General features: G+C 40.9%; 1 protein-coding gene across 1 annotated transcript in view; it reads right to left on the bottom strand.

Moving 5' to 3' along the window:
* Positions 1–24,964, bottom strand: part of nolo (no long nerve cord) — a 151,444-nt gene that overhangs the window by 10,501 nt on the left and 115,979 nt on the right. Inside the window, exons 6-15 of the mRNA XM_043425768.1 lie at positions 16,447–16,836; positions 14,762–14,903; positions 14,175–14,301; positions 13,274–13,376; positions 11,911–12,009; positions 5,057–5,198; positions 4,832–4,928; positions 2,299–2,687; positions 1,251–1,380; positions 713–923 (exon numbers count right to left, since the gene is read on the bottom strand). Coding sequence (XP_043281703.1) covers positions 713–923; positions 1,251–1,380; positions 2,299–2,687; positions 4,832–4,928; positions 5,057–5,198; positions 11,911–12,009; positions 13,274–13,376; positions 14,175–14,301; positions 14,762–14,903; positions 16,447–16,836 — 1,830 coding nt within the window. The remainder of the gene's footprint in view (positions 1–712; positions 924–1,250; positions 1,381–2,298; positions 2,688–4,831; positions 4,929–5,056; positions 5,199–11,910; positions 12,010–13,273; positions 13,377–14,174; positions 14,302–14,761; positions 14,904–16,446; positions 16,837–24,964) is intronic.

Here is a 24,964-nt window from a genome sequence, read left to right as displayed (position 1 = left end):
TCGTGAATATTTCAGTGCCTAGCAATTAACGAGAAATCTTTAAAAATTCAGTTGCTTTGCAAATTTATCGATCTACGGTGCACGATGAGGAAGTGTTTGAAAAAATGTTGGAAAATAATTCAACGATCGGTGATTTTTTTCGTTTTCATCAACGAAATGTCGACTTCTTCAAAATTCCTACGACCGATTATTTGTCGAAGAGTGTTCCGTTCAGAGTATTTCGTTACTTTAAACAAAATATTGAAAAACGATATTCGTGAAGTTTCGAATGCGTCCAGGCCGCTTCGAGCAAATGAGAATTCGCGTCGAGTGTGAAGCGTGACAAGAAGACACCGAAAGTGTCTTTTTTCGTTCGAAGCTAGTCTCGAACATAGTTTCTTCTTAAAAATTCCTCGTCAATTATTTCGCACCGGGGATGACCGACGTCTCATGAAAAATGGTCGTCCGACCAGAGTGTCGTTTGTTTAATAAATTATACCCGGAAGTTCGGGGCTGAATAAATAAAAATATTTGAAAATAAAGGACCGAATTCGATATCGAAATTTCTCAAAATGAACACCGAACCATTACAAACCTGTCAATCACCCAGTCTCAATGAAATATCGATAAATCTCGGAACGAAAACGCAAATAGTGTTTGGTGTCGAATAATGGGACAGGAAATACGCGCGCGGTAATGGTTAGTAGTGGCCATAGATTGTTCAAGTCATTACCCTGCTCCATTCGGTCGGTTGCCACTTGGGAGGACAGTCCAAAACGTTGCAGTGCTGTCTGTCTGCCGGTGGCGGAGGTTTGCACATCTGGTTCGGTACGACCACCGTGTTTCCTGGTCCTCTCGCGACCTCGTGTATGCAAGTGACGTCCCGGGTTTGTATACCGATACCGCAGGGACTTCTGCACGGGGAGAACTCACTGAAGTTCCATCTGAAGCCATAACCGACACAAGCGTAAATATTCTGACCAAATTTCTAAATACATTTGCATATTTATTCGCAGCTTCGTTTTAAGCTCGCTCGATGCGTTTCAACCACTGGAATCAATTAATAACTTTTAATTATTCCATCAATTGACTGAATATTTGGTTATTTCACAGCAGGAAAGAAGAAGGCGAAAAAAAACTGGAACCGAAGAGTCCACGCTATTTTATGAATTCGAATAAAATTGAAGGTTTTCGTTTTGTTTTTTTTTTTTGTTTTTTTTTTTAAATTTCTTTTTGCGGCTTTGGAATTTATTAGTTTTGAGACGACTCACCGAGGAGGACAGGGATGATCGTTACAGGTCCTTATCCTCGATTCTGGCTTCGTTTCTTTGGTGCACAGCAGGGGCATGACCACTTTGTTGTCGTCGTCCCTCACGCAGTTTATAATCAAATCCTGAACACCTGGAAATTCGTCGGATATCACGTGAGGTGTCCTTTCAAAAATATCTTTTCACTTTTCGTTTCGCCAAATTCGGGTTTTTCACCTCTCATGGGAAGAATTATTTTTCCGGAACATCGATTCTGGTGATATTGAAAATATTCGAGCTCTGACCGAATTTCTCCGAACGATCGGATTGAACTTTCGAGTCGAATCTCATGGTAGAATGATGGGTTCCATTGTTTTTTTTTTTTTTTTTTTTCACGATTTCAGTAAAAACCGAGTTTTTGTCAACATTTTGATTTTTTATTTGTTTTTCAATCTGCTTCATTTCGAGAATTGTATTTGTATTCGTTAGCGTAGGATAAAACGTCTTGACAAATTGTTTTTTCTCATTTGAGAGTCGGCCACAGTTCGGAGGTGAGAAAAAAAATATTTTCTGGCAAAACAGGAATGGGCGTTTGAAACGAAAAAAGTAATGTTCGGAATGAAAACTCTTGAAGCTTGTTTTTTCACGACTACGAATCGTGAAAAAAGCTAGTAAGCGATGATCTCTTCATTTCAAGAGCTCAATTTATTTCCTAAGCTCACTCTCCACTAAAAAATATTGAGCTCGATACGAGCATTGAAATATCTCGACGACGAGACAAAATAATTTGCCAATGCTAAAACGATTTGAGTTCGTGCAACGAAATTTCATCGAAATAAATTTATTGATCGACTCGAACGACTTTTCTTCGCTGAACTTGCTCACCGAGATTCGGTCAAATATATCAGCGAGCCTTTCCAACGAAATTTTATCGTTTCGCTCATGCGGGCGATGCTTCTATTAAAAATGTTCTCGATCCACTCGAACCAAGTGAAATTCGACAAAAAAACGAATAACCAAAATTTTTTCTCAGTCCCGTGGGCCGGCGTTGAAGTACTCGCGAAAATCTTACCTCCCAAACACGTAGCAGTGCACGAGGTGTAACCAGCTTCTTTCCACGAGTACGTCGTTCGGACGGAACTTCCGGGAGCTACTTTGACGTCGCTCTCGTAGCTGCTCAGTCCGGAGCCCGAGGATGATCTGTAGGAATCCATGAGGTTTGATTCCTCGTAGCCGCTGTCGCCAACCGTGTCGATCCTGTAGGAGAGACTGTTGTCCAAAGGGGTGCAAGCTTCCGCGGTGCACTTTTCTGTTTCCGGGGGCTTTGGTCCGGCGCACTGTTTGTCCGGTAGGGTCGCGATGGTGCGACTGAACTCGAGGAAGATTTTGCAGTGAACTTCTCTGTGGCGAATCCCTTCGCCGCACGTCACGCTGCACGAGGACCACTCGTCGGCGATGAATCTGATTCGTTTTTCGTCAACAAAACATCAATTTCACTCTATTGAAATCTATTTTTTTCGACGAATCAACTAAATTCATTAAAAATTCTCCTAGAACGATTTTACTAGGATAAAATAATTCCTGGTGTCGTTTGATAACATTTTTCATCACTTCCCACTGTTGAAAACGATCGCGCTCTTCCCTTCGGCGTTAAGGTAACTCCTGTACTGCATGCCAGTCAAACGAGTGCTGAATTTTCAAAACGCTTTTAGACCAAGTTTAACGTACCGATTCCGGGGGTTTGTCAGTGGACTTGTATTACAGGGGATCTTATTAACCCTACACCTCATGTGCCTTTTTTCATACCCTCAACCTCATGACCGGGGTTTGAACGCACCCCACTCTTTTTCTGCTTATAAATCCGGTCCTACGATGCCAAACTGACTTTATCCTACACCATTTTCTTCGTTTTTTTTATAACGAAAAGAGTGATGTATGATAAAACTAATTTCAATTGAATTTATATATAAAAAAATCCGTCGATAACCAGTCGATAATGTCGCTTGTTAGGACGGGAGCGTAGTTTGAAGTTCGCGTGGGGTGTGCTCGCACCCCACTCATGCGTTCTAGGGTTAAGATGCAAAAATATTAAAAACGCTAGTTTTGCAAAAGCATCAACTGATAAATGCACATTTCCACGCTGACACATTTTCACTGGTATTTTTCAAAGAATTATCTGCGTTTTTTCATCGATTTTATTGCTACGAGTCTCATTTTTTTCGTCAACCGGTCCTCTATGAATCCACCGTGTTGTTGTTTTTTTAACTTGATCGTTTCACCGTTGCAGCATAATTTCTGAGGGAATGAATTTGAGAAAAATCTACGTGATGAATTCGCAGAGGATCGGTTGACGAACAAAATGAGACTTGGTGCAATAAAATCGGTTAAAAAATACAGATGATTATTTGAAAAATAGCTGTGAAAATGTGCCATCATGGAAATTTGCATCCATCAGTTGATATAGTTTTGGAAAACTATCATTTTCAATATTTTTTCACGTTAATAAAATATGCTTGAATACATATCTGCTAACAACAAGTTTAATCGGTACGTTGAACTTGGTCTAAAAGCGTTTTGAAAATTCAGCCTTCATTTGACTAGCGTGCAGAATATTTAGTGACAACAAACGAGATTAACCGCCGAAGACTCGATTCAAATAGAAAACAAGTTTTTTGTCTTTAATGGAAATCGTTTTCGATCCCGCGTTGGGGATCCTCGGAAATTGAAAAAAGGCGTCAACGCACCGGTAATGCGAAGATTTTTAAAAACAATACTCAGATTTGAGGCAAAATGTTTAGAAGCTCGTTTTTTTCGGCAGCTTTACATCTTTCCAGTCCATTTACTCGATTAAATTTGGGATTAATTATTCGCCGAATTAATAAGGTGGATGGATAGCTCGACCAAAAATTATATCTGATTGGAATTTCCGTACTTCGTGATGCAATAAAAATCTGAAAGAATTCATCAACATTTGGAAAGCTATGAACAAAAATTATCAATAATAATATTGCCCAAAAGTAAATAACAAATTGTTCAAACAATTAATTATTCAATAATTTTGCGGTGACCTGTTGTTTTTTTTACGAATCAAATGTGTGTACTTTTCCGAATGCTCATGAATTTTTACAGAATTTTCGTGGATTTTTGAAATTTTTTGAAAAAATGTTGAAAAAAATTTTTTTAAATTTGAACATTTTGGATATGTTTTAGAAGACATATTTACCATCAGTTTTGAAAAGTCTCAAGGTTACTGGATCAAAAATGTACAAATAGAGGCACTTAAAAAATTTTTAAAATGGAATTTCAAAAATGCACGAAAATTTTGAATAAAATCACGAGCATTCAGAAAAATGCGCACATTCGATTCGTAAAAGAAAAACAAGGGTTTACTGTAAAATTGTTGAAAAATTATTTATTTAAACGATTCATCAATAACTTTTGGGCAATATTATTGTCGATAATTGTAGTGCATAACTTTCCAAATGTTGCTGAATTTTTTCCGATTTTAATTGCATCACGAAGTACGGAAATTCCGCGATCAGGTACAATTTATCGGCTGGGCAATCCATCCAGTAATACCTTAATATCGGCGATCGAATACTCACGTGGATTCGGCGGGGACTTTCTGGTCGATCAATTTTTCAGGAACGGGCGGTGGTGGATACGGCTGCCCGAGTGGTTGGTTGTTCATTTCGTCGGAATCTTCGGAGTTCCCAAAAGTCGAATCGGAAATGTGAATGTTTGAAATTCGGAGGTCATTTTAAGTATGATTTATGAAAAAATGAAGCGAAGCGAAAAGTACGACTAATGAGTGTCGAAGGCAAACTCACAGTTGACGCATGGCTCGTTAGTTTTGCACTCTTGTTCGTCGCGTGGGCGTTCCGTTGCATCGCAGTCTGAGGATGCACGGCCCTCCGCGTCGCGGCACTCGATCGTTCTTGTTCTCACCCCGTTGCCGCAGGTGACTGAGCACTGCAACGGGAGAAAATAAAAATGAGAATCCAACGAAAAGTTGGGCAAAAACTCATTATTTTCAAAACCAATTTTTCAGCACTCTCGTGCTGCTCGAGTCTTCGCTTCCTCTCGACTGAAAAATTCGAAAAACGGGGGAAAAAGAGGTCAGAAGAATGCCAGTGAAATCGTCGTAAAAATCAATCGACAAGTTTTTCGTATTTTCGATGAAAATTTATCATTTTTTTGCTAGACCACCGAGCACTGAAAATATGACGAAGAAGCAACGAGGAGCTCGGAATAAATGGTGGAACGAAACTGGGCCGACGCCTCAAGCAAACTTGCTCCCTTTTCGGTCCGTTGGAATATTTTCCTGTGTTAAATCCGGTAAATGCGATTGCGAACGGAGGAATATTCTCGTTAAGAAAAACAAATCGAGGGCAAAGGGTTGCTCGAGTCGTTGGGGCAAATAATAATAACTCATCGGCTGATAAATAACGGAACGTGACGGGATCGTGCATTAGCAACGCTCGTTAAAAAGCTCCATGACTCTCTATTTCATTTTCCGAGCTGCCCGAAGATTTCAAGCCTGGAAAAATAATCCCATCAATTTTCCCCCTGCGGCTCACGTTCCCTTGAATTTTCCGATGTTTTTTCGCGCACGAGACGCCGGGCGGGGCCAGCCGCGAGACCTTCCGAACGTCTTCTTCCTCCGAGCGATATTTACAAGTGCCTTAAAGAAGGAAGAGGGGACGCGAAGGGGGAGGGAAGAGCGAGAGTGCAGCGTGAGTTTACAGAATTTTGAGAAAAAGGATCCATCGAGTCTCCGGAGTTTCTTAGTGCTCACTCCCGTTTCAAAGACTGCAGAAGAGAATCGGCCTCGGCACGTGAAGAGGGCTGACGTAATGGTGAGAAAATGGAAAAGCTCTCGACGTGCCTCGAGCCTTCCTTCGTGGTCCTACTCACGTGTGCAATGTGCGCGGGGAGTTCTTCGCGTATCGCGACCATTTTTCCAGGGACTCGGTGCTATTTCACTTTTAATTTTCGCCCTCGAGCGCACCGAGCCAAACGTCTTGGGAGGACGCATGCACAAACAACGTGGAAAGAAGCGAGTATTTGTCGCGAGTTCAATGAGAAAAGGTCAGATTTCCAGTCCCTCCAAAAATCGAAAATTATGCACCGACTCCGAAGCTGCAAGTGTCCGGGCACTCAAACGGCTCCAGCTTTCGGCCACTGGACGATAAATTATCGAGCTAATGAATAATGCCTCCGAAGGAAGACTGAGAAATGGAGGAAGATAAATATAGAACGAAACAGTTCGTGCAGCAGTGTTTATATGCGATGAAAGAACGAAATTTGTGTGTGTATAGAGAGGAAGCCTCAGGCACGTGTATATACAAGTATATGCGTACTTGGTAAAATGTACAATTTTGTTGGAAGACAGCTCGAGAGAAGAGAACGTCGATGAAGCAAGCCGGAGTGCTCTAAGGAGGCAAAGGAAGAGGCGGGTCAGGCCAAAGAGCTTTCAACCACTGTGTATTCTCGCTTGGCTCAGGATCAGCAGTGTTCCTTTACGTTTTGCGATTGAGAGGGAAATCTATCAATTGCTGTCTTCCGGTTTCCTTATTTTTTCACTCCCCGAACGAATATTTACGTTTTTATTGTATTTTTATTCATTTTTCGTAACAAACTCGTGGAAATGTGTTCGCGTTTGCTTTCCTTTGATGCTCGCAGGTTTATATTTCGATTGGAAATTACTCCGAGATTCGTTACAGATCTAATAACGTATTCACCGCAAATACGACTCGTGCTCGCAAGGTCCCTATTAGGTTGAGCATTAAACGCGGTTATTTCGTAGAAATAAACCAATTTTAATGCTACAAGCGAAGCGTTTGAGCCGAAAATATATTTATTTTTTACTATACTAACCGAGCTCATTCAAGTTGAATAAACTGGGTTCGTTTGAAGCGAAGACTTTTCAATTATGGGGCATATTTTCGAAATAATATTGAGAGGATTTAATCGAAGCAAAAGCGAATACTCGTCGGAGCTTCGAGTGGAAGCTTCGAAGCTCCAACCGTCAGTTGTTTTTATAAAATTTTGCTTATTCTCACTGTTCATAAAGAATCTTCCGGCGATATAAAAATTGACGCTTTTCGCTGTTGCTTGAGTGAAAAAATGGCGAAATGTGTGCCCCCGTTCCATAAAAGACGAATTTACCTAAGAAAATTGCTGAGCAAAGCCTGAGGAATCGTAAATCATAAAGAAAGCCCAGACAAATAAGTGTTGAAAGATGTGGGCGTGAGAGGGATCCGGCAGTTTACAAAAGATGAACGATATTGATGACTGAGATCTGAGCTTCGTTGCCGTATAAAGATTTTTCAATTTTTTTCATCCTCCATGAAAAACGTTGCTTTTATTCCCGTGCATTATCCTGGCGCTGTATGAACCGGAGCTTTTCGGAGAGGAAGTAAAAGCACATCTTCCGATTTATCCGACTTGGCGTTGATTGCTCATCGCTCATTTTTCTGCTGTCTTTTAAAGTTTCGTACATTCCTGCGAGGAGGAATGAAAGGATTGGACAAACGGGGGCTCACGAATTGAGATAAATGTCACGGAAATTTGTCCCGTTTATGAATCCTTGAAAGTATTTTAGGCTAAAAATGATAATCGACTGGACAATCGTCAGTTCTTAACCGATCATTCGACCTCCCATTGAGGGACAAACTTCTTTCAATGTTGTGTCATTATAATTGGTTTATTTTGTCCCTGAGTTGCACGAGCTTTAAAAAAACCAATTTCCCAATGTCGAGCTGTTCGCAGACGTATTTCCCCGAGCGAGAGATACGCGATCGCGTATAATGGCTTCATGAATAATGCATGCGAAGGCTTTTTTCTTCAATCCCCGAGTCCAGGGGAGTGTCGGTTTTTCGATTTGTTGCATTTCAGTGAGGGATGATGCAGCCCGAAATGGTTGAGTGCGAGAACAAGAGGTGGCGAAAATTTGGTAAAAGATCGTTGTAATGTTAGCGGAGAGACTGAGAATAAGGGAGACAGTAAAGAGAGTGATAAAATAAAAGATAAAAGGGAAAGAGAGCAAATGGGAATAGTTTATTTTAAGAGCCACAGCCAGGATTCGAAAATCCTTTCTCAATACGGTCCTCATTGAAATTTCAAGTAGCAGCAGTGCCAAAAACTGAATACCCGCCACGATAAAGTACGAAAATAATGCTCTGATACAGTCGAGCAAAAACGATTTTTCCTTCTGCAGCGAAAATGAGAAATCATGCATTCAGAAAAATAAATGCACTGACATTTACCGAATGGAAATTATTTTTTAAGAATTATCATTGATGGAAAATGATCCCGCGATTAATTTTAGGCAGAGGAGAGGTCAACATTTTATTACATTTTTTTTTTTATTTGAAAATAATCACGAATATTATTCGAAAAATATTCCAGACTCGCCTAACCACTTCTATGGTCCAAAAGTTTTGGGACCATTTTTCGTTGATGATGATAGCGAAGAAACTGAAACTTGATTCGAATTTTTTCACTTTTTTTTGGTTTTTGTACCTTCCTCCTCTCTAAAATGAACCTCCATATAATTTTTTATTGATAATAATGCTGAAAAAAAATTTTAGGATCACTTTTAGCAACGATAGGTATTGTAAATATTTACTAAATGTTCGTAGGATTTATTCACCCCAAGGGTGAAAGTATTTGTGGAAAAAAATGTACAAAAATGTAAAAAAATGTATGGTCAGTTTTTAAAAATGTAGTCGTGTATTTTATGTGGATTTAGGGATTGCTAATAACAAAAGTCCTTCAAAGCAGATTCATTTGGATACGGAAATGTGTAAAATCACTCGAAAGCCATGAAGTTAAGAAAAATCAATAAAGAATCCTTTCATAAAAGAAGAATTGTTACGAAATCTCGAAGTGCAAGTTATTTTTGAAGCTGCTAAAGACATACTTTGGATTGGTTGTCGATGTTGTGCTCCGAGTTCGTTCATGTGCGCGTATTTTAGATCACAGAAAGAAGGAGGAAGCAATTGCAACTTGTTCGATCGCGATCGTGTCAGATAAATTTATTTAGTGACACAAGAGTGAAGTGATGGAGTAAGTAAAGTCCCGAGTAATATTTTTATTTAAAAAGTGTTAAAACAATTAAAGACAAGCGCGCGCTTGCGCGTGCGGTGACCCTAGTGAAAATAAAAAATTTCATTCCACTCGATCCAAAGGATTTTGTTTCGTCGCTGTCGAAGCGTGCAGTCTTAAGTTTCCATAAATCTCAACCCGGAATGTAGGGAAGCTCGTGAAAAGATTGACGCGACAATACGGCGCCGTAACTACTTTGGCCGCGCGTCTGATCTCCGCAGACTCGTACTACTTGTCTGGATGTTTGTACACAGACGCAACGACGGTTTCATCGCTGGTACACGCTTGACGCTGGGTATATTTGTTGCAAAGTGCGAGTGGACGCAGAGCTCATAAAATCATTTGTAAATTTGAATGCACACCGAGGCAGTATTTGCCAGTTTTGTTTATGGATAATAAAGAAAATGCACTACGAAAATAACGTTGTTCGTACGCAGATTAATCCGCTTTGAATTGAAAGCTTGATTTTCGGTGGCGCAATCCGTTCACGAAATATCGCGAGCATACACGAATTTACTTCTCATAAAATTGGCAGAGAAAATAAAAATGGAAACGCTGAATTTACAAACTCGACGGTTGCTTTCTCCCCGCTTTACTTCTCGCTCGTAAAATCCGTTCGAGCAACTTTGCACGTACATTTTCACCGGAAACATTGAATTTCACAGAATTTTGTAACTCGCAACTGCTCGATTGTTTGAAACGCAGCTATTCCTGGCCAGTTTTATTCCTGGTGAGACGAACGAGAGCAAAGGAGTCGAGATTGAAGCAACTTTGTTTTCCTCATCAATTTCAATTGAACCAGCGCTCCTTCGGCCGAGCCTTCGACTCGGTTTAATATCTTTTTACTGGCAAATACTATTTGTCCTCTATTTCGGGGCTCACCGCAGCTAAGCACGCAATCAACCCGGATAATATTTTCCTCGACTCGATAGAGAGTGAAAAACGGAAAAATTGGCGAGCAATGCCAGCCCTTCTGTTCGAAATCTCGGCAGAGCGCTTTTCTCGCTCTTCCTATCTTTCGAGCCCCGTTCTACTCTCGTTTACTTGCTACACGCGATTCTTCCCGGCGATGGCGAAGCACGGCGGGGTCGACCGGGGTGGAAGAGTACGTAGAAACTGCGCCAAGAACGTGTCAAGGAACGTTCCGGCGAAAGCAGCAGGGGGAGGAATTTATATACGAAGAAAGGGCAAAGAGGCGAGGAGGAGGAGGAGGAGTTATTTGACGAGAAAATTGTCCTGTTTGATGTCGGTCGCTGATGTAGTACCGTTGGCTCTTTTCCTTCGCCGCAACTTCGCAGTTCGACTTTTCCTCTTTCTTTCTACCCCTCCCTCCCGTTTCTCAGTACAACATCTTCTTTTCCCCTTTTTTAAGACTTTCGTCGACGTCGAATATCGTGCGCAGTCGTTGCCCACTATAAACGCACCAAAAACATTTTCATTTCGCCATTTTGTACCGAACGGTCAGAAACACCTCGATGGAATACTGCCCACTTAACAATTTCGGGAGCTCCGTCCTCGTTGCTTGTTTTATTCTCTTACAAAACGAATCTCCGGACTCGCGGCTCACGATGCTAATTTACACGGACAGCTGATCGCCCCGTTCCGGGGGGCTGTTTGGCAGCGAAATTTAGCTCAAGGTGAGCTGCCAGAGCTTCGAACATCGGGCGAAAAATAGGGACTCGCGACGCATTAGTAGCTCGAGTAATTCGCTGCAGTTTCATATTCGGAGGAATGCAAATTCGAAGGATCTCGGGAATCCGAGTGATTCTTCTGGAGGGGGTAAGTGAGGGAGGAAGTGAAACAGAAAGATGCCAATGACTGTGCGGTTTTTTGTCGCTGCTTCAAGCTCGGGGGGCTGGTCCGTGGCGCCAGGCTCACTGCATCGTCGCTACGTGGCCATGCAACCCAGACGGTCGTTCGCTCCTCTTTTAGGAAGCAACGGAGCGTGGAGCATCTCGAGAGTTTCGTGGTCTCTCGGCATGCACACGCGAGACGAAGCGTCGCCTTTTCTCTCGCTCGAAATATAAATCGCGCTCGAGTTGCTTTCCCGTGCGTGCCTCGCTTTTATACACTCTTGCTACGTGGGTATGCGCCGTTCTGAGAGAGTTCAAACACTCCGCTTTTCTGGTAAATCTTCATAGACAAATACAAAATCTTCTGAGAGCGAGATAGAAAAAGGGGACGCGTTTGGAAGGCGCGAGAGGAAGCAGGAGGAGCTTCCGTCTCTGCTCGACTCTTCGTCACTGCTGCTGCCCTTCTCTTGAAGCGTTCATCGCAATTTTACGCATCTCATTTTTAGGAGACGTAACACATCCGAGCGAACCGGGGTCGAAGAGGGTGAGCGAGAACTTCATTTTGTTTTTGTACCAGCAATCTCGTTGCTTTTCATCGGAAGATTATTTCGGAAAAGACACAAATTCTGATTGAAAACGCGCTTGATAAATTCGATGACGATTCAGTTCTCATCAATGCTATGACATCTCTTTGCGATCTCGTTTTTTCTGTGAGACGAAGAGAAGAAAAAACGCTATTTTCAATGGTCTTTTATGGTGAAAATAATTGTATTTCTCACCTGGCTCCACGGACTGCTTTCCCACATGGGACACGACACGGTGTTGCACGTTTCCTGATAGCCGGGCTTATAAATCGCGTTGCACCTGTGCTCCGGTAGCTGTTCGAACAGAAAATCTTACTGACTCATAGAAAACGTGGGAAAATAGCGCGCTCGATAATCGGAGGAGGAAGCACGAGAGACAAATATTTTAATATCCTTCGCATTCTCATATCGAAGCTGAAGATTTCCTCTGCGAAAAATCAAATTGAAATACCGATTTCTGTAAGCAGACAGTGACGAAAAAATTCAACCAAAATTCCGTTCGATTCTACGGTCGGGCGATGGATCCGTCGAATTTTTTTATCGAATGTCTAATTAAACAGAATTTTGCTAAATGAAACAACTTTCATTCAGTGTACTGAGGAAAAAAAATCGTTGCAACGACTAAATTTAGTTGATATTTTTGTTGCTTGATCAAACTTTATTTATCCGAATTATTAAATTTTTGTTCGTGTGAATTAACTGAATGAGTGAAACCAAATCTTTTGTTCGAAGAACTCGAAACGTTTCTTCATTTCTACTTCATTCGAATACACTTTTATGGTGTATTTGTTTGAATGTCAAGTATACTGAAGAATCCAAACTGTTTTGTTGAGAATGATAAATATTTTGTAAATCGAATCGTACTAGTCAGTTCCATACAATCCAACATTTCTTGAAATCTATTATTATATTAGCCAACATGATTTGTGAAAAATAAATCTTATCGATGACGAACCAAATCAATTGTTTATGCAAATGTCTACCTCGAAAGAAAGTTCAGTATGTTTTATGTATAATTTAGTTGAACGAATTTGCTTATTTCTTAACTAACCAGCTAAATTTCTGACTGATCAAATATTTGATTTTATTTATTACAATTGTCGATACGAAAGAGACTTTTTTTTTATGCACTCCTAGTTTTCAGATGCATTGAGCAACAAAACGTGACGTTAGTGTAAGCCAAACATTGTCCCATAACCCTCAATTTCGTTAATCTAAATTGCTATTTATTTGAATGATTATCTAAATATTTTGTCGTACGTAACTAAATATTTTAGGTAAATTGAATATTTTTCAAGTGTTTCAATCAAATTTTTTTCTCAGTCTTTATGAAGAATTTTCAGATAATTCGCTCTAAAAGCCAAGTTCTGCATGTCAAATGGAAGAGACTGAAAGAAAATACACGGAGAGTTCATACTTCCACGTTTTTCTACCGTGGGGAACCAACATCTTGATACTTATACACGCATACGTGGATCCACTCGGCTCTTGCCTCTTGCTCGAAACTTATGGCAACGTTATTTCTCTTATCCTCGTTTTTTTCCGGAGTTTTTCTTACCTTCGTAGTCTCGTTTCCGTTTTCTTCGGTGCAGAATATCGGTCGTGTTCTAGATCCACCACCGCAGCTTGCACTGCACCTACTCCATTCACCGGTGATCCACCTGGGAATATAGAAAATTCATAAAAATGACTTTCGCTGGGATTCACCATGGCACACGTTCCCTCGGGTCTATAATCTATAGAAGTCTGTATTTATATATTGCACCGTCCATACGTAATGGACGAGCTCTTTCTTTGCTGTATTTTCCAGTGAAAATGTTGAGTTACGAGTCACGATTTTTTCTCGATTTTTTCCACGTATCAATGAAAAAGAACGACAAGCATTTTCGACAAGCTCAACGCAAATGATGGAGAATTAGGGAGGAACATCAGCTTCACGTAAAGTGAGGTCGTTTAAATACGAATTTCATTGTTTTTATCTAAGCTATCTACGTAAAACCTGGTTGCTCTGTTTACGTCATTTTTAGGTGGATTTTATGTGAGATATTAAAAAATGGTAGTTAAACGACCTCCAAGTTTGGAAACGATTTAATAAAAAATGGCTGAATGAGATGGATCAAAAATTGGAGAGACTATAGAAAATATGTCCAAAAAAGTATTATAAGAGTTTCATTAAGCTGTCACCATTTTCCTCAAGCTAATGTTCCTCCTTAAATATTCCGCATTTTCATTCGGAGACTGAGACGGAGAGCCATCGATTATGAAATAAATTGTAATTATAATCAGCCACGAAGGTCCTGGAGTTGAAAGGTTTTGCGTCAATCGAAAGAATCCGGACGAAAGTAATTATTTTCTCGTCCCCCGTAACCCGGATGTTGGGAAACGCGTTGGGACATCATAGCCAGCGAATTTCACTCCTCGCAAGAACCAACGTGTTTTTTCTCATTTTTCGTACTCACTTCGTCGAGCATGGATGAACGTTGCAAGGCAAAAGTGTCTTGTTGGGTCTGGCGTCCGGGTCACAATTCGAGTCTTCGACGACACCGTCGTCCAGCGATTTGCAGACGGGCATTGCCATTTTGAAGCCTTCAACAGAATCGTGGCAGATTAAGGGCGAACATTTAAAAAAAAACTCTCACAATTTTGACGTTTAATCGATCTGGGCCGATCGAGTTATGAAATTCCGCAATTTCCACTGTTGTTCGTTATTTGGAAATTTCAATGGGACTTGATTAAGGATTACCGGAATATTATATCATTTATATCGCTTCGAAGCTCTCATTAGCTGATTAGAGCGGAGCGTTTGCAACGAGTAATAACGACTGTGTGCTACAGTTAATCAATTCGTTGAATAATCCATGACGAGTTTATCCCTTTCGCAATATCGTTGCTGTCTCGGACGTGAAAAGTAAATTTTCCAAAAAAAAAAAAAAAAAAAAAAAATATGGAAGAATCTTCAATAACCAAGCATTTGTCGATGCCATTCGTACAGTACTGTTACAATTATTCCAACAAATATTACATAGAGAAAAAAATGGGAGCTCACCACTGCCGCACGACTTGGAGCAGGCGGATATCGATTCGAGGCTCCAAGAGTATTGAGGCTGACAGCTCGAACCGTTGCCCCCGCAAACGCCGCACGAATCTTTGTTCTTATTGCTGCCCACCCTCATGTCGCAGCCCACTTTCTGGCTCCCGATTGAAATTCACAGACGTGGAGAAAGAGAAAAGGAGAAAAAAGAGAAAGCAAAGTTACGGTTCTGGTGCATCGTTCCAGTGGCGTGCCACAAAGTTTGGTGAACTTGCGCGCGGATCGATACAATTCGTCGATATCGAGTTAATTCGAGTCTACGAAATTCGTGCACTGTTCTCGAAACTATTGACGAAGCGCGCTCGCAGTTCTAAGCGATAGCTCATCGAGCTCCTTCCTCTTCCGTCGATCACTATTTTTTCATTCTCATTGGACTTTCCGACGAGTTCTCCTAGCTTTTATGAAACGGAGGCAAAGATCGCGATGATACGAGTCAACTTTGTCGCGACGATGCTCAAGACGCTCCTTCGTAACGCGTCGGAATTCGGAGATCGTGCAAATGAGCGGCTAGTGAGGAAAACTATAATTCTGCGGTGTTCAGTGGGGAGAAGCATCTCTCTTAGTTCGCATTTCACAGTGGATACGCTTCGCGAATGTTTCGACAAGAGAAACGGCGAGTGCGAGGGAATGCGGGAAAATCGAGCTCCAGCAAGTCGTACAAATACGAGAGTTTGCGGAAATATTTATTGCACGAATAGCTATAAACAGTCGTCCAGTGTGCAGGGGGAGCACGAGAAACCAATAAACTTGCATGAAAGGACTGCCAATAACGATAAAGACGCGAAACTCGCAATCGTTGGGGCTCGAGTATCGCGAGGGGAGCGTCGAATTTTATGAAATTTTACGTACGCCGAGTGGACGAGGGCAAAGAGTTGGAGTTTTGGCTCTATGTGCTGAATTTTTATCCCGAATCTTTCGAAGCTTTTCATCATTTTGATCGCTCGCTATTTCAATCTCGTTCAACTGCGCTTTATATTAAGTAATTAATTTCAACGATGATCTGTTGTACGTGTGTTCAGACAAGCGTTCATTTCGTTTGCTAAACTGCCACGAGATACTTTTTCCCGGAGTGAAGAAAGGGGAGAAGGGAGGGAGCCCGGAAGCGCCGGACGATGAGCAACGTCCACCGGAAGTTCGCACTGCGGAGCTCACGAGAACTCGGATTTTCCGACGCCCTCTTTAATAATGCAAAGTTAGTTAGCGTTTACCAACCTCGGTTTTAGCGCTTAATTACGTAGCCCGTTCCCCGCCCCTAGTCTGATTAGTTATTGTACAGAGCTTTTCCCCTAACTCCTTATTATTCTTTGCTCCCGGCAACTTCTCACACTTTCAAACTACTTTTCCCCACCGAAAGCTCACGAATTTACAACTTTTTCTCCTTTACCGCGGAAACGGTTCTAACTGAGGAAGAATTCAATATGAAAATGTATCTTCGATGGATTTTTCATGCGAAGGTGACCGTCGAATTTGCTGATTTCTCTTTCCACGCGGCCCGATCAATGAGTTATTTAACAGGAAGAGAGTTTATAAAAATAGAGAGAAGAGACTCGAAGTTTCTCGACTCTTTCAACGTTTCGGTTGAGCTTGTAAAACCAAATTGACTCATCGATTAATTCTCAATTACCAGCAAATACACCCACCGAGCAAGTTCCAGCAACGCAAACGTCCGTCGTATCTTGATGGCACTTTGTGCCATCCTCGACTCTCGCAGCCAATTGAACGACGATGTCGTCCTCGGTATCGAGCTCTCTGCTGAAATTGTCCTCGTCTTCGCTGTCGTTCGTAACGCCGTCGTGGTCGCCAACAAGCCCGCCGTTATCGATGCTCTCGCTATCACGATGCAGTTTCCTCGTTCGACGAAAATCATTCGTTCTGGTACGATCGTTGACCGTTGGTACCCCGCGACAGATCAAAGAGCACGCTCGAGTCCGATCGTGATGAGGGTACCACTTGAAAAGTTGTCCTCTGTAGGGCACGCTGTCAAAAGCCGCGCACTGCTCCGCACGAAAATCACTCGGTGGCTCGCATGCCTGTAATCAATTCCGAGTCCGAAAGCTTCAATTTAAGATTACTAACCGACAGCGATAGCGATTCGCCATTTATCAACGAGCAACTCTTCCGCTTGACAATTTCGAGTCAAACTTAATCCGGAAAAAAAAAATTTTTCAAATGATCAATGTCTTACGATCAATTATCGCGAGGATGCAGATAAAAAGGTCGAGCAGGGCGGACCACTTGGGCAGAATACTAATAATATGGAGTATGCGATAAAACAATCAAATTTTCTAGCAATTGAGAATAATTCGTTCATGATTATAAACGAAAGGAATGTCATATTAATGAATATAAACGTCGAAGTTTGATTTAAGTTTTAAGAACTCTGCCCACCATGAAAAGATTGTGTTTAAGGTAGATCATGCTCGAAGGATCGTATTTTATGGGTGTCTAAATCTGGCCGATTTTTACTTTCTAATTAAAGAGATAATTTAAATTAATGTCAGAATTATTCGTTCGAAATTGTAAAACTTCACTTTTGGCGAATGAAATCGGGCATTCATCCCTTACTGAACCCGAAATTTCATTCGTCCCTGGCGAAAATACTACAGTTTTTTATGTAAAAAATCGCAAAGGGAAAACACAACGAGAAATGGATCATGAAAAAAGTATTAATAAAAAGACGGAAGGCTGTGACAGGAATGAGTCAAGCCAAGAAGAAACAAAATGCCGAAATGAGCAAATGTGTGGTTACACGAGTGCTCATTATCAATGTCGTTCAATCTTTAACGCAATACATTTTTATTACTAGTAAGACTCGAATTTTTTCCGAGACCTTCGTTACATACATCATTGTTATTGTGTACTTTTTTATAAACTTTGCAAGAAGCATTTATTTGTTATATGAAAAGATGAACGATTTTTTACGCATAGTCCCTGTTTGTATTTTTCTTCATATTTAAAGAAGTTTTCGTGAGTGAACTACCTTAAATTATTGGAATGTCAATATTCTACTAAAGTATGAACAAATTGTGTGAATATTGAATTAGTGTTGATCATTCATGTTCCTCATGAATATAATAATGCTTCTCCACAATCGAAAGAGCGAATTTTCTCAGTTTTTGAAAAAATTTCGAAAAAATCTGGTCCTCCTATAACATGCTCCGCGTCCATTGCTATTTCCGAATAATAAAATTTGACAAATTTCCAACAAAAAATCTACCGTTTGGGAGAGGTTCCGCTCTGCCCGGTCTCCCTCTGCTGACGGCGAAGAGGAAATTGATTCCCACAAAATGTCATAACTTTAGATGACGGCTGGCTTGAATTTTCCAAATATCGCGCTAGCACCGAGTAGCTGAGCAAATTCTGATTGAAATACAGCAAATGGGTTCGGAACGTTTGGATGGAAACAGAATATCGGTGCGTCTTTGCTGACGGGCCGTATCTCTTGAAATTGTTGAAGCACTTGCTCGAAAAAACGAGTAATTCATCCTCGTATTTCGTTGGTTGATTTACGTGGCACATGCGTCGCTCCGTAATCGTCTGTTTCGGATGCACCATGTGTTATTTTGATTGCGGTTGAAGCGCAGAGAGAGAACGCCCCAAGTGAGGATTGGGAGATAGGAGAATGGGAGGAGCAGAAGTAGAGAGTTAACTGGGCCAGTGCATCGGTGTCACAGAGGCAGAGAAAGCAGGAGGGAATGCAGGGAGAATGAATGAGGAAAAGGAAAGCAAGTGACGGTGAATGATACCTATGACCATTACTCTTCTCCGTTTCCGGTAGCGAACCAGCGGTCCCGGTAATTGTTTCACCTCTTCCCTTTCACGTCCGTCTCTGTGTCACGTCCGCACGTATGTAATGCTATACTACTGTCATAGCTATGTACGGGCGATTCCGCATTGCGCGTGACCATTTTTCCTGTCCCCTAAATCTGAGCAATTTTAAAAGTCATTTTCGTACGAATCAACGCTCATTGTGGACGCACGCTTTTCAGTGAACCAGGTCGTTAATATAGTTCACCAATTTTAGGCACCGTCGAAAAGGAACTCGACGATGTTTGCGCCTTTTTCACAGATGAGCAGTCAGTCCGCTAAGGACAAAACTCGAGATTCTGTGCGAGCACACGATGAGCCCGGATGGAAGGATTCCTCCAACAGATTTGAGGTCGAACATTTTGATGGGTTATTCTTTACCAAGAAACTGAATCTCTTCGTTGAATTAGAATCCGGAGCTTCGAAGATGAGAAAAATGAGGACAAAACGTTTCTGCGTGTCTCGTATGAAATCCGAAGCTCAATCAGTGTGCAACGTTTCTTACGACATCTGAAGAAAATTACTGGAATTGACGCATTTTTTGTCACGGATCCACAAGGAAGAGCCCGTAACTCGTTAGAAGCCGAAACAGAGATTATTCCGGCTCGTCAGAGATATTCGATACTGCGGTACACGTCAAAGGCTTCCGATCTGAAGGCCAACTCGAACAACTTACAAACTTAAACTTGACAACGTTATGCGCTCAAGTTCCATGAGTTCGTATGGGGTTGTACGTGGATGCATGCAAGGCGAGGTAACGCCTCGTGTCTGTATATCACGGTCGACACGAGTAGCACGTTTTGGGCTAACCACAGGATGAACAGCGCCGGATAAACCGAGACACGTCCGCAACTATATCATCCCAGTACTCTTATAGATTAGCACTGGAATTGTTGTGCCCTCAGCTTCCCTTTTGCCATATAAATATCGATATATTTATTCCGAGAGAGATTCTGATTAATATTGTTCGAGGAAGATGCGAGCACGCGTGTGAGACTTTAACTTTTGTAGTCCGGTGATTTGGGATCTGTCTGGATATATTTCAATGGGTTTTTTATGCTCATCTGGGAATTGGACCTTTTTTTGAAAACTGTTCAAAATTAATCCTGAGATTGCAATGAATCAGTGGAATTTTCATTCTCATTTTATAAGACCGAAAAGTGTCTTAAGAACTATTTTTTATTTATGATTTTGAATTTTCGCACAGTAACGCTATGCTGTTTCGCGTTGTGACGGCACTCCGTTGGTAAACAATGCGAAAGACCAAGTAACAAGATTTGCGAAAATAATGAGTTATAATGCAGGTCATTGGTGTCTTGTGCCTGAATGTAATAATACACAGTGTAAAAAGGGCACAAAAATTGTGGAAAATTGTGGAGCATCAACGTATTTTTCATTGGTAGATTATTTATAGTTTAAGGAAAATTATTCCCTTTATAATTTTATCTCAAAATACTTTCTAGTTGTGCCATTGTGAAATTTAACCATTTTTTTTGGAAATACGAATTTTGGGGGTAAAATCCGGAAAATTTGCGAATGAATCTAGCACCTAACACCTTAAATTCATCGTATTAGCTTCTCTTTGAAAGGATACGTTTGGAGTATGAAACCCAAATGTGCACTCACTTTTCTTTTGCGATAACTAAAGCACCTTTTCGCACAGTCCCAACTCAACACGAAACGCCCGCTTCATATTGATATTTTGATGGGTTGAAGCAGTTCATCTCTTGATTAAGGAGTATCCATGGTGCAATCTAACCTTAATTGATGGAATTAGGCACTTGGAAACCTGACCTTACTGACCGATGCAGTTTTATGGGGCCTGGAAGCGCTTGCTGCGTAGAAGCAACATACGCTCCGAGAGGGTTAATAAAATAAATGAGAAAAGTCCACAAAAGCGATAATAACTTGTAAAATTTCACAATAACACAGAGCGCATGATACAAATCTAGATTGTTTGCTGTCGGAGTGACGTCCCGTTGGAATCCAATACGGTGGATGGTGTTTCAGACGTTTGAAAAACAGATGCGAAAAGAGACGATTTTAAGAATTGAGTTAAACAATTGACATTCCATTTTTATGAATAAATATTGGGTTTCTCGTTTACGAAATCTATCATAAACACGTATTTTTATATTTTTTCTTATTTTTATCTCGGGACTTTTTAAAACGGAAGTGAATACGGTTTTGGTTTGGGGATTCGAAAATACGTGATCATAGAGTTGAATTGGGTTTGGAGAATCGATGAAATATTTTTCATTGCGAAGCACGTCAAAAGGATGACAAGTGTGCTTCAAAGGGTTTCGAATGCTTTCCATTGTACCGAGAGGAGCTCAAATTGATAAGAATCCTGAATACCTGCAAACGCTCAGATTATATATAGTGAGATCCTTCAATGATGTTTCCGTCGATTAATTAGTTGCCATGAGTTCAAGAGCAGTTGAGAATCCTGATTTCCTAGAAACACGATTTTGCTAATTCCATTCGAGCCGCACATTCATGCTGGATTTGAGGCAAGCGCTCCTTCACCAAACTTTATAGCACCGCTAGAGCATCAACGTCGACTCGCACCATACGCATGTTCAAACGGAGTCCTGCTTTGATTCGAGTGATTTTTATTTCTGTTTCACTTATCCGATGATCACTTACTTTGCCAAATTTGGTTTGATTCAATAGTTAAGCTTATCGGAAGTGGAGACAAAAAAATTGAAGTAAATATCATTTTGATAAACGGAAATTCGTTGGCTGACATTTCTTTTTTTTCAGTATTTCAAAAGATTGGAGTTTCTGTAGAAGAAAAATGATTCGCTTCGTTGTAGCGACGGGTTGAAAATCTTGAAATGTTCATTCGGTATTATATTGATATTGAATAACCTGCAACTCACTCGGAGTCATCGTAAGTATCAACTTTGGGGAACTTTTTCGATCCCATAATCTCGTTTTTTCAGGCGGTTAAAGATTTTTGCAAAGTCAGTTGAAATATTTGGCTTCTCATAAACCGAAGTTTTCTCTGCGTCATCTCGTCTCTACTACGGGGGGTTTCCAAGACTCTCGGATCTCTTTGCTCTTGCAGAGGAGACACTGACGATGAATATTAATTGCGTTGAATCAACAAACGCAAATCCGCGGGCGGTCTTGACTCGTCCTCTCGGCCACTTCTCATTCTCTCTTTCCCTCACTCTATTTATCTCGTTCTTTTTTCCTTTCGCCCTTAGGAACGGAGCCTGGGAAAGCTGTCTGCCGTAACTCCCGTGTCTGATAGTCATCTTTCCTCTTTTTTCTCAACCCCCTTGCTCCCGGGCATTCATTATACGTAAAACAAAAATGTCTTTCTTTGCTCAATTTCGTACGGAAGCTTGGCACAAAAAGAATCCCGAATAACAACCGGACACTTGTTTTTTCAAAATTTTATTTACAAAATCAACATTTCATTAACAACGTTTCAGCATATTTCAAGTGCAAACTTCAAGTTTCTCTCAACTTTCGTTTCTCGTTACTTCACATTTCATGGTTATTCATTCACGTTAACCATATTATTTGCTGCTATTTATTTCGCTTTGATAAATCAGGAGGCAAAGTCCTGAAAGTCATTTTGTTCATTTTCATCGTTTCTGGGCAAACTTTTTCGCGTTTTTGTCGGCTCATCCAACCTCACTTCTCACTTCGTCGATCCTGTTCCTCTTCTCGTTTCTGCGAGACTCCCCCGGAGAGTGTTGCCCACAGTCGCGCCATTTTGATGCTCCGGGGTCCAGGGAAATTGGAAAACGGTTGATGCGGGCGTCCATATTTTGACTGAGTTCCAGTCCCGTGCAGGTGATCAGAAGCTCCAAAAATTTGCCTCCCACTGAGTGATCGATGCGCGAGCCGGGGGGCCGGGCTGAGCGCGGTCACCCGTCCAAGTGTTGGTTTCGCTCGAGGCGAAATTGCTCGAGCCGTGGACCGACCCATCGCCCTCGGTACAGTTAGGCCTAAAAGTCTCGAGCTTATAAAAATGTTGAATAAACTATCGACTGTGAAAGTATTTTACAATATTCGATGGTGAGTAGGGAAACATCTGAATGCTCTTCGTTCGAGAGGAGTCTGGGAAAGGGCTTTAGAAATATTGCACGATATCAAGAGAGCGGTTTTCATTTCATAAAAATGTAGGTGTAGAGGAGAAATGGGGAAGTTGAGAGTGCTGAGGAGAGGGGTGCGGATGGGGAATGGGATTTAGAAGAGCACCACTTTGCGGATACATAAGGAAGAGGAATACCGCGATGTCTGGTGCTCTTCGAGTTCGTTTTCCTGTTTTCTCTCTTTTTCTTTAAGTTGATGCAACACGCTCTTGTTGAGAAACCGTAGTGAAGCATTTAAAAAAGGAGTTGAATGCCTGTAAAAATAACGGTAAACGAGAGGAGAGAAAGAAAGAGAGTGAGGGGAGGAGAGGTCGCTCGCTCGGTCGCTCGAGCAAAATAATACAGGCTGTTCGCACAGGACTATGCACGGGGGTAGGAAAAGGCGCTGGAAGAACATTTTCCACGCGGAGTGTTATGCCTCAGGAAATTCCTTCTTCCTCTCTTTCTTTCTCTATTTTTCTGCCCGGTGTAACACTTTTTCAAATGGCCCTCTCACGTGTTTTCACGGGAGAACCCACTGCGAAAAGCACAACGAGTGTGGGAACTACGTCGAACGTTTACTGGCAAAGCTTAAGGTCGTGATACTACGAAAACACTTTGCTTCGTGCCTTTAATGTGTGATGAAAATCAACGAATGTAGAATAAATAGAGGAAAGAGAGGCAGAGAGAGAGCTTTGACGTTCGTTTATTTATTAGTTATACTTTAGGCAATACAAGAAAGGGATTAACAATGATTAAAGTATAACAGAAATACTCTAGGAGTATAAGATAGAAAATGTATCCGTACTGAAGAGTAACAAAATTTCGCAATTTATACAGTAACCCAGAAGATAGGGATTGCACAATCAAGAACATCGGAATCTCGCAGAATAGAAAAATCCATGGTTTACGGCGGAAGAAAAAAAATAATGAAAATCAAGAAAATACTAGCCATCTGTACAATGCGACATGCAGTAATTAAACCAACAAATCCTGTAGTTAATAAAATTATGCAAAATCTGATTAAACTCGTGACAATCGTTCAAATTCATAGAGTATCATCATAATTTATATGAAAATTTCGTACATAACAATATGACGAAAACTTGCAATCACGCGAAATTAGAATCATATTAGAGAGCGAGTTGTCAACGATCATAAAGTTAATAAAGTCATACAAAATCGGTATAAATTTATGGCAAATTCATGCGACGCAATTCATCTCAACGATCATTTATAATTCATTGCAATAAGATTTTGAGAAAGTCTTGAGAAAGAAAGAAAGAAACACAAATAGGAGTAAGACAGAAACAGGCAATCGTTACAAATTAGAGATGCTTCAAGTTCACACGCATTTCCGGAAGGCGATGGCAGCTTTCAATACATCAAGCTCAGATTTTCGCACACGAATATATCACCCTCGAGTTGATTAATTTGGATCGCATGATCAACCACCATTTTTTCGATCTTGGGAATTTTTGCCAATAGTTTACGGAATCCTCTATTAGTTTTCCCCTGACGCTCGCAAAATTGATCTGTTTTTGCTACTGACGCTTCAAGATTATCTAATTTCGTCAAAACTTGAGAGCAAGTCGCATCAGCATTTCTAGACTGGTCGTCACCCGGTACAGGAGATCCAGACACCGCGTGATTTGACGCCACCGCAGAGTTGAGCAATTCTTCAATAGAAATATCGGCCTCTTGGCTCCCAGAACGCAGTCTCGAGTGCACAGGCCTAGCGAGGTTTACGATGCAGCAATTACGCACGTTTTTAGTGTCGAGATAATGACAACGAGGTAATACAATGGCTGCTATTGATTTGCTGCATTAAAAGCATTTTACAGGCATTCCGAACAAGGCGTGTACAGCAATATATAATTTGTCCAGAGCGTGCAGCTTATTCGAGTAAATTATACAGGAGATACATCGCTTAATACGATTGGCCAACTGCGTCGTTAAGGAGTTTCGGTACAAAAGTCTAAATATTAAGAAATTGATCAAATTTGGTGATAATGTTCTTCAACATCAAGTGCGAAAACACAAATTTTTTCAAAATTTTCTTCTACTTAGTTATCGAGTAATTACGCATTAAAGCAGATTTCTTATGCCCGAAATGTATACCTGTATATATGGAAACGCTATGCTTATACACGTGAACTTTAGTGATCAATTACTCGATAACTGTGTAGAAGAAAAATCTTAAAAAATTTGTATTGTCAAATTTGGCACTAAAGAATATGTTCACCAAATTTTATAA

Source organism: Venturia canescens, chromosome 8 (genome assembly GCF_019457755.1).
Source record: "Venturia canescens isolate UGA chromosome 8, ASM1945775v1, whole genome shotgun sequence".
Lineage (NCBI taxonomy): Eukaryota > Metazoa > Arthropoda > Insecta > Hymenoptera > Ichneumonidae > Venturia > Venturia canescens.
The sequence above is the reverse complement of the archived record's forward strand: the minus strand, read 5'-3'. Positions and strand labels throughout refer to the sequence as shown.